General features: G+C 55.6%; 1 protein-coding gene across 1 annotated transcript; it reads right to left on the bottom strand.

Annotated features, from left to right (window-relative positions):
• Window positions 1–402: 402 nt before the first annotated feature.
• On the bottom strand, window positions 403–4,097 carry CD248 (CD248 molecule). The gene has a single exon (XM_035098399.2). The coding sequence runs from the start codon at window positions 4,061–4,063 to the stop codon at window positions 1,901–1,903; it is 2,163 nt and encodes a 720-aa protein (XP_034954290.2). The 5' UTR covers window positions 4,064–4,097; the 3' UTR covers window positions 403–1,900.
• Between the last annotated feature and the right edge of the window lie 5,778 nt (window positions 4,098–9,875).

Below are 9,875 nucleotides of genomic sequence, written 5' to 3'. Positions count from 1 at the left end.
CCTAATCTAGGAGGACTCTCCCCGCTCTGAATCTGGCCACCGTAATCTAATTCTGCCTTGAGCGCTATAAATGTGGGGTCCTCTCAGGCACGCTCTCTCTCTCTTACCCCCCCCCGCCCCGTTTCCTCCCCGCCCACCCCACCACCACCAACTGTTCTCATAAGACTCTCCTCTCATTCCAGCCAGGTGGAGGCGCCAGCCCTTTTATTGGACACACTGAAGAAAGAAAGAAAGAAGGAACGGGGGGGGAAGAGGAAAAATAATAACCAAGGGGGAACAATTCCCCCACAAAGGAAAAGTACATCAGCAGTCACGATCAGTGCAGACCCTTTCCTGGCATGCAGAGATCTGCGTTTCCAACCCCCCCAGCCCACCTCGGCCCCTCCATCCTTCTTTCCTCCCTTCTCCCCACCCTTCTCCCCACCCCTCGCCTCTTTGCAACAAGACGCACACGCCCCCTGCTGTCACCTAGGCCAAAGAGAAAAACCTGTCTTCCTCATTGGAGTGCGCTTTCTGAATCTGCCTCCCCCCTCCGCTGCGTGGGTCTGGAATGCACTTCTTTTCCAAAGGGGGCGGGAGGGGGGCGGCAGGGCCTGGTGCAAATCATGAATCGGGGTCCCACCCCAGCGTGGGCCTTTTCCCCATCCCACTCCCCACAAGCCCCCAGTGCCCAACTCAAGAAGGGCATGAAGTTTTTTGCCTGCAATGAGAGGGGTTCTTGTGACCCAGGGGGCTTCATCCCAAGAGTGCCCCTCCTCCCTCCGGCCCTTCTGACCAGATGGACAAGGGGGAGGGGGGAGAAAGAGACATTGGTGTGGGCCCAGCCTCCCCCAGCTAGATACCCCTTTTCCTAGCTTGTGTGCACCCCAGGGGCATTAAAGGGGTCCCTGACATCCTGAGGTTAAAGAGCCCATTTCTAGGGACCCGAGGTCCCTTCTCCCCACCCCAATAAAATATTTGAGTAGGCTGGGCTCCCCTAAAGTTGATGGGTGTTGCCATTCAAATGGTGCGTGCGTGCCTCGTCTTGTGATTGTGGGGCAAGGCTTACCTGGGGCCCCCAATATGTTACTCAAGTCGGCACCCCTGCCCTGAGGTGACAGTGCGTCCCCAACTAGCAGGGTGTGCTGCTCTCTGTGTGTGCCAGATGAGAGAGGACTCTGCAGCCCAGCCCGCCCCCACGGTGTTGGGGAAGGGCGAGCCTCCCTGGCAGAGAGCGCAAATGCAACAGGGCTGGTTATGTTTTGAAGTCGCACACTTCTCCATCTGCCGAAGGCTTCTCCCCCATCCCCATAAGACCACCAACTTCAGTCTAAGATTGCCCAACTGCCCCTGGAGGAGGGGGAGGGGGGGAATCCTGCGTGAAACCCTGGAGAGGCGCTGCCCGTCCAGGCCTGATCTGGAGGGACCCGTGTTCTTAAAGTTCCTGGTTCATACTGTACTTGTTTGGCGTCTCTTGTGTCCCAGCCAGGGAGGGACAGCTCTGGTCCAGTGTCAAGAGTCTCTTTGCCACGGCAGCCTTCCAGCTGGCCTGGCCTGGGTGCCTGGGCTCCCAGTAGTTCAGGGGGCAGAGCATCTGCCCCACATTTCAGGAAGTTCCAGGCTCAGTCCGTAGCGGCATCTCCAGGCAGGCCCGGAATTATCCCCCATCTAAAACCCAGGAGAGCTGCTGCCAGTCCGTGTAGACAATACTGAACTAGATGGACCAGTGATTGGGTTCCTACGGTACGTTGCTCCAAGCCAAGTAAGAGGCCTCTGTCGTTTCCTGGTTGTGGTCAGATATAACTGACCACATGTGGTGTTGGTTTTCTGAGGTTCCAGCTTTCCTGCCAGCTATGAGCAGCTGAGTCTGTTCTGTGCCAGCCGGGAGTGGGGGGCACAGCGCAGCTGGCCAGCCCAGGGCTCAGACGCTGGTTCTGCAAGTGGCCGGCTGGCCGGGCCTGGAGGCCGTCGGGGGAGCCCCTTTGCCCGCCGAGCTGATCACCCACCGGTAGCACTGGGTGACGCTGCGGCTCTTGGCCTGGGCACCACAGCGGGTGCAGTAGACGATGCCCAGTGCCAGCATGATGACCACGAAGACGCAGATGGGCACCAGCAGCGCCACCAGCAGCCATCGGTCATCCCTCCGCTGCCGCCCGGGCGCCCCGTCGGGGGTTGGAGTGGCGGGGGGAGCAGAAGTGGGGGGCGCTGCTCGGACTCCCCCGACCACCGCGGGACCCTCCTCCTCACCAGGAGAATCAGCCGAGACGGGAGGGTGGTGGAGGGAAGGCGGAGGGATCGTCGGAGCGAGCGGGACCGTCGGGGATGTGGGATCCGCCAGCAGCTCAGGGGGACTCGGGGTGTCTCGGGGGGCGTCCGTTACAGGGAACGGGGAGGGGGAGCGGGAGGCAGTGGGGAGGCCCCAAGCAGCGGTGGGGGTGGAGTTGGGGGGCATGCTAGAACGTCGGGAGGAGGGGCTGGAGTCTAAAAGGGGCGCGGTCGACTTCGGGTTTGAGGGTTCCGTGGCCGGCAGCATGCGGGGAACCAGGCGGGGGTCTGGGGGGAAGAATGGAGAGGCGACTCTGGCGTCCTGGAAAACGGAGAGGTGGTCGGAAAGGGCCAGGCTGTGATCGCTGTCCTCCTCTTCCTCGACGCCGTCCTCGAGCTCGCCCTCCATCTCCCAGCCCAGCCCACCGTCGAAGTGGTGTAGGAAACCGGCTCCGCGGTGGCTCTGGGCGGTGGCCATCGGGGGTGGGTGGGCCACGGGGCTGCAGGTGATGCCGTCGGGCTCCAAGTCGTAGCCCTCGGTGCAGTAGCACTCGAAGCCCCCGACGTAGTTGACGCACATCTGCTGGCACACGCCGGGGATCTGGCACTCGTCGGTGTCGGCGCAGCGGCCGGGCTCCTCCTCCGACGGGCTGAAGCCCAGGTGGCAGCGGCACACGAAGGAGCCGTCTGTGTTCTCGCACTGGTGCTCGCAAGGCGCCTCCGCGCACTCGTCCAGGTCCTCGCACAGGTGGCCGTCGCTGCCCAGCTCGTAGCCAGTGGGGCATTGGCACCGGTAACCGTCTGCCGCCTCCCCGTCGGGCACGCAGCCGAACTGGCACGGGCGGCCCCGGCAGGCGTCTCCGTCAGCGCCGCCGTCGTGGTGGGTGTGGGAGGCGCAGGAGTGTCCGTCGGGGAGGAGGAAGTACCCGGCGTGGCACTCACAGGAATAGCCCGAGCCCTCGTCCAGGCAGAGCTGCTGGCACCCACCGTTGTCCCCCTCGCACCAGCTGTGCTGATAGACGGCCTCCCGGCACAGCGGCGCGTCCTTGGACCAGGCCACGCTGCCGTCCTCCTTCTGCATGCACAGCACCGACACCGCCGGCCCCGCCCGGCCGCAGGTCACGGCAGCCACCGTGCCGAAGGGGACGTAGCGGAGGGCGCCGCTGGCCGGGCCGAACGGGGTGCTGTAGGCGACCGTCGAGGCTCCTCCACCCTCCTCCTCCATCTCCTCCTCCTCCTCTTCCGCCAGGCCGGCGCACATCCCCTGGAAGGAGAAGCGGCAGAGGTAACCGTCGACTGGGACGGTGCAGGAGCCGTCGAGCCACTGCAGGTCCCGCTCGCCCAGCACCACGCAGCGGGGCGCAGCACAGCTGGGTCCCCCGACGCCGCTGCTAGGCGAGCGCGCCCAGTTGGTGTAGGACGTGTCTTGGTCGCCCGTCGTCCAAGTGAAGCCCCGCAGCGGCCGTTGCGGGAAGCACTGGCGCGGCTGGCGCTGCAGCCCGATCCAGAGGAGCCGCTGCGGGCCTTGCGCGTGGCCGCCGCCACCCCCTCGAACATCGCGGAGCAGCTCGGCCACCTGGGCCGCCTCCTCGGGGTACTTCAGCGTGGCCAGGTTGCCCCCCAGCTCCCGGCACCCGCGCCAGGCGTCCAGGAAGCTGCGGCGCTGGAAGTAGACGGCATAGCAGCCGTCGGGGCCGCAGGCGGCCTGCGCCTCTTGTGCCCCGGCGCCGGGAAGCCAACAAGCTACAAGCAGCAGCGCCAGCAGAAGCAGAAGCAGCCGCGGCCTGGGCCGTCCTCGTCCTCCTCTTCGCCAGAGCATCGCCCTGCCCTGCTGCGCCACTGCCGTCCAGCGCTCTGACAGCCCGGGGGCCCCCCATTCCCTTTCCTTTCCCCTTTTCCCCAGCCAGGGTGGGATGGGGAGGAGCCGCAGACGGAGCGGGCGTCCCATTCCCCGCCTTTGCCCTTCTAAGGCGCGGATTTGAGCCCCTGCCAGGAGGGAACCAGAGTCGGGGAAGAATAAGAGGAGGAGGAGGAAGAAGAAAACCTCCAGCCGCGGCAGGAGAGCGGGAGGGAGGCAGGCAGGGAGGCCATAGACAAACGGAGAAAGACCCCCACCCGGAATCCTGCCCCGGCTACTTAGCAGAGAGAGACTCACAGGAGCAGCCCGGACCGTCTCAGTTCTTCTCTCTATCATCCTCCAGCCCCTTCTCTCGCTCTCTAACTCAGGTGGGGAACTTTCTTTCAGACAGGGGGCCACATTCCTTTCTGAGTGACCTTCCAAGGGCCGCATGATGAGGAGGGCCACAGGCAAAAGCGGAAGACTGGACTAGTTTTTGCCTTTCCTCAGTGGGTCATTTTCTTTATTTGCTTAAGGAGAACCCTCAGGTCCCCCACCCCTGCTCTAACCACTAGGCCCAACTTTATTCTGAGCCAGTGTGACCTCAGCTGAAGTACTGCGAGTGCAGAAGCAGATACTGTATAGACAAGTTGGTTCAGAGTTGGTTCATAGAATTGTAGAGTTGGAAGAGACAGGGTGGGTGGGTGTGTCATCTAGTCCAGCCCCCTGAAATGCCGGAATTTGTTGCCCAACATGGGGCTCAAACCCACGACCCTGAGATTAAGAGTCTCTTGCTCTACTGACTGAGCTATACTGATTTGGCCCCCAAATGTAGGCTTGGGTTAAACGTGGGTCTGGAAAGGTTGCAAATACCTTTCTCTAGCCCACTGTACAAAAGTAAAAAAAAAAATGTACACAGATTTCCCAGGGGCATGTTGTGGCCCCTGGAAAGTGGCCCTGAAGGGAACGTGGCCCTTGGGCTGAGAGAGCGTTCCAGTTCAACCAGCAGAGGCTCACATTTTAGGGGTGTTCCTCATTGCACTCACATTCACACGCTGCCATATGTTCCTCTTCCGGCCTCTCCATTCAGACGGATGGGGGCGGGCAGGATTGGGAAGGTGCAGATGTGGCACAGGGAGGTCGGGGGTCCCTCGTCAACAGCAAGGAAATAAGTGGAATTCCTTTTGCGTGGGAAAAGGCAAGGGAGATTTGTGGGGGGGGGGAGGGATGGGATGGAGCACATATATTGCAGGGAGGGGGTGCTGCTGGGGAGGGAAAAGAGAGGAGAGGAATCCTGCAGTTATTGCCAGCCTTGAATCAATTAATGCAAAGGCCTGCTAGAGAAATTGAGTTGATGCTGGCAGAAGTCCCCCCCCACCCACCAGACCCACCCGCCTTTCCTCGACCTCCTATCTCCATTGTGCAGAGAGTTGGCTCTCTTCCTTTATTCGCACAACCGCACACAGGCCTCTCCCGGCCATTCCAAGTGTGCCGGGGAGGAGGAGAGGAGGTCCCCCCCCCCCACACAATCCCAAGAAGTCCTTCAGATGGGATGTCTCTGGCTTGGCTAGGGCCCATCGTTCCCCAGCTGCACCTATTTACCAGGGAGAGACCCTGTTCTCTGCTTTGCGTGTCCCCATAAATCACGGCCTGCCTGTTATCGCTGTTCCTACCCTCCCAGGAATGCCTTGTTAAAATGGTTTTGGCAGCGCAAAACCGTGTGGAAGCACCGAGCTGGGCGGGAACTCTGAAAGCGTCTCATCATCATCAGGGGTCGCCAACGTGGCGCCCATGGGTGCAGCGGCGCCTGCAAAGCCTCTGAGCTCCTCCCACAATTCCCTGCTCACTTGGTCATGAGGTGTGTGTGGGGGGGTGGCAGTACCCTGTTTCTCACCTGAAAAGCGCATAGAAGAAAGGAGGAAGAGTGATGATCTCTCCCACTTTCATGCTCTTTCAGGTTTATGTGCTTTTCCAAGCTCAAATTAATTCCGTTGGAACGGATCCTGCTTATAATTCTTATCTTTGGAGAAAATGAAATGCAAGCATACAGCTTTCTCTCTGTGTGTGTGTCTCTCTCTCTTTTTCCAAATATATTTATTGATTTTTAAAACTGAAAAAACCAAGATTCTCAAAGGCGGATTCTGCTTACTTTGCATTCTAAATGGCTTCAGTATGCAGTGGACCCAGGTGGCGCTGTGGTTAAACCACTGAGCCTAGGGCTTGCTGATCAGAAGGTCGGCGGTTCGAATCCCTGTGACGGGGTGAGCTCCCGTTGCTCGGTCCCAGCTCCTGCCAACCTAGCAGTTCGAAAGCACGTCAAAATGCAAGTAGATAAATAGGAACCGCTACAGCGGGAAGGTAAACGGCGTTTCCATGTGCTGCTCTGGTTTGCCAGAAGCGGCTTTGTCATGCTGGCCACATGATCTGGAAGATATACGCCGGCTCCCTCGGCCAATAATGCGAGATGAGTGTGCAACCCCAGAGTCGGTCACGACTGGACCTAATGGTCAGGGGTCCCTTTACCTTTACCTATGCAATTGGCCCAGTTCTCCCATACTCTTAACATAGCTCTGGGTCATTTTTACATCCCTGAGAATCTTGGGTTGCCTTAGTTCAACCTTCTTCCAAACCAGTCTTGTATTTTAATCATGCTGCTGAAGGCTTCGTCTTGAGCTTCTCGCAAGAGGATTTGTCAGTGGAAGAGTATCTGTTCAGCAATTGCATGGTATGTTGGATAAAAAATAACTAAATAACAAAAGACATTTATTCTCATTACTTGCAAGCGCCGCCCCCCCCCCCCTGTTTCCTCTGGGTCATTATCTCTCAAGGGGATGATGAAAGCAGTACTGTAATTCATTCCATGCAACATACCCTCCAATATTTCTCCAATGAATATAGGGACATCCTATTTTATGTTGCTGTTGCTGTTGCTTTTGTTGTTATACCCCGCCCATCTGACTGGGTTGCCCCAGCCACTCTGGGCAGCTCCCAACATATATAAAAACATAATAAAACATTAATAAACCTTCCCTACACAGGGCTGCCTTCAGATGTCTTCTAAAGGTTGTATAGTTACTTATTTCCTTGGCTCGGAGGTCTCATAACTCCATACCCTCCAACATTTCTCGGATGAAAACAGGGGCAGTCTAAGAAAAAGCGTGACACTCCGGGATCAAATAAGAAACCAGGACGGCTTCTGTAAATCCTGGACTGTCCCTGGAAAATAGGGACACTTGAGGGGTCTGGATGGAACAATCACATAATCTAATGTTTTAGGATCAACTGTGTTACTTGAACAGCTCTCAAGTGCATTGAAAAGCATTGTTCGTTTATTTCACCAACCACCAGGTGGCATCGTTGAGCTTCATCCTGCTGGCAAGCAACAACCTAACTTAAAAGAACGCTGAAGGAAATGGAAGGATCTTGGCCGTTCCCAGGAAGATCTATAGAGTCTTCTTTTAACAAATAGGGTGCGCAGGAAGCTGTAGACGGCTAGCTTTCTCACCAGTTTGGAGACTCACCCAAACCATAGCCTGAGCGTCTTCTGGCCAGTGAGAGGTGAGGCAGGGAGAGGCAGTCTTGCAAGATCTTTTACTTGGGCTGGGCTTGTGGTAGTGGCTGAGGTCAAGCTGCTACAAGGGCGGATTTGAAAATTTATGATGTGGATTATCTGATTTTCCTCGGCGAATGTTCTTAAACATCTTGTTTAAAACCTTGGGGATGGGGCGGGCTAGAGAGGGGAACGAGGAAAGAAAACATGTTGTCCTTTGCAACGCATCATGTCCTTATGTCAGGAGCTCCCACGTCGCTAATATGCTGGGGGAAAATGTATGCGCTCAGATGAAGGACATTAATGAATAAGCGCAGAGGCATGATGGAGGTCCCTCGGCAGCAGGCCGGGGGGAGGAGGTCCTTGGATCTCTCCCGGAGTTTAAGAATAAATAGTTTTCTTCTCCCGCGTGCTCCTCCTCCTCCCCCCAGCCCCCACCTCCCAGGCTGCCACACTTTTGCAGAATGCCTTAAACGTTTCTTGCGCACGTTGTCATGTTCCTTGGCGGTGAACTTGTGACTTCTCTCTCCGTTGGCACAGCTTTTTAACCATTCTCTGGAGCGCCGCACCGAAAAGCAGGAGGGCCTAAGGAGAGGTCTGCCAGCTGGATCAGGCCAAAGGCGCATGTTCTCACAGTGGTCAGCCAGGTGCCCCGATGGGAAGCCTGCAGGCAGAAATTGAGCAAAAGGGCAACTCTCCCCAATTGCAATGCCCAGCAGTTGGTGGCATGCTGCCTCCAAGAGTGGAGGGACTACTTAGCTGTCATGGCTAGTAAAGGTAAAGGGACCCCTGACCATTAGGTCCAGTCGTGACCAACTCTGGGGTTGCGGCGCTCATCTTGCTCTATTGGCCAAGGGAGCCGGCGTAGTTTCCATGTCATGTGGCCAGCATGACAAAGCCACTTCTGGTGAACCAGAGCAGCACACGGAAATGCCGTTTACCTTCCCGCTGTAGCGGTACCTATTTATCTACTTGCACTTTGACGTGCTTTTGAACTGCTAGGTGGGAAGGAGCTGGGACCGAGCAACAGGAGCTCACTCTGTTGCGGGGATTCAAACTGCCGACCTTCTGATTGGCAAGCCCTAGGCTCTGTGGTTTAACCCACAGTGCCACCCGCATCCCTGTACCCATGGTTACTACTGCAGATACTGTAGGCCCTTCATATCTGCTATGGGGAGTTCGAGGTCCGGGCATTGTATTTGGAAGTATGGGCAGGCGATCCTTTTTCAGAACAAATTGAAAATTTAGCAAGCAATTCTTCTTCTTCTTCTTCTTCTTCTTCTTCTTCTTCTTCTTCTTCTTCTTCTTCTTCTTCTTCTTCTTCTTCTATTATTATTATTATTAGTATTATTAAATTTTATATGCTTTTTAAAAAGTGGGTTACCAATACGAAATTAACCCATGTAATTAACACACACCATAAATGCTTCCATCGAAACAGCAAAGCATCTGCAATTAGCGTATGCAGTAAAACAAGCCAATTAAAATGGCATAACAATCACAAGAGTTAAGGCAGCAATTAGAGCGGGCAGTTTAGGTCAGGAGATCGGGGGGGGGGGGGGCGAACGCTTGTCTCAACTGGTGTGTCTTCAAGGGCTGGTGGAATGCCAGGACTCTCGTATTTCAGCAGAAATTATGCTCATCATCTCTAAGTTTGCAGCTACGCATATTAACTCCACAAATCTGGATCAACTTTTCTAACTAAAATATCCCCTTAGCAGCAAGAGGGGTTCATCTGCCAATTTTGGTTTCCCCCGTTTCTTGTTTTTCCAATGTATCTACAACAATTTGTAATAATAATAATAATAATAATAATAATAATAATAATAATAATAATAATAGGTTTAAAACAACAGCAGCACATACATAAAGCCAGTCCAAATCCAAAACAGATACCAACTGTACTTTACCCTACTGTATCTAGGTTTTTTTTGGGGGGGGGGTTGCAAATCACTTGGCTGAAGAACTGCATTGCAAAATTAAGAGAAATGCAAGATTCAAATGATGGCTGCGTCGTGGTGGCAGTGGCAACCAAGCTAAATAGAATGTTTTCATTGATTTTTCAGTTACTCCTTAGGTCTTTTCGGGCCTGAATTATTATTTGTGATGTACCTCCATGAATGAATGTGCAAATATATCACTTTTCAGCGTGGAGGTGGGGTGGGGGTGGGGGTCCCTACCTCCCTGTAGTAAAAGGGTAAAGGAGATCCAATGAGCAAATAAAATACACAGTGGGGGAGAATG

Source organism: Zootoca vivipara, chromosome 17, assembly GCF_963506605.1.
Source record: "Zootoca vivipara chromosome 17, rZooViv1.1, whole genome shotgun sequence".
Classification (NCBI taxonomy): Eukaryota; Metazoa; Chordata; class Lepidosauria; order Squamata; family Lacertidae; genus Zootoca; species Zootoca vivipara.
The sequence above is the reverse complement of the archived record's forward strand: the minus strand, read 5'-3'. Positions and strand labels throughout refer to the sequence as shown.

What these genes read in the sequence shown, in the direction of transcription:
- CD248 (XM_035098399.2), bottom strand. Translation starts at nt 4,063, where the DNA reads ATGCTCTGGCGAAGAGGAGGACGAGGACGGCCCAGGCCGCGGCTGCTT.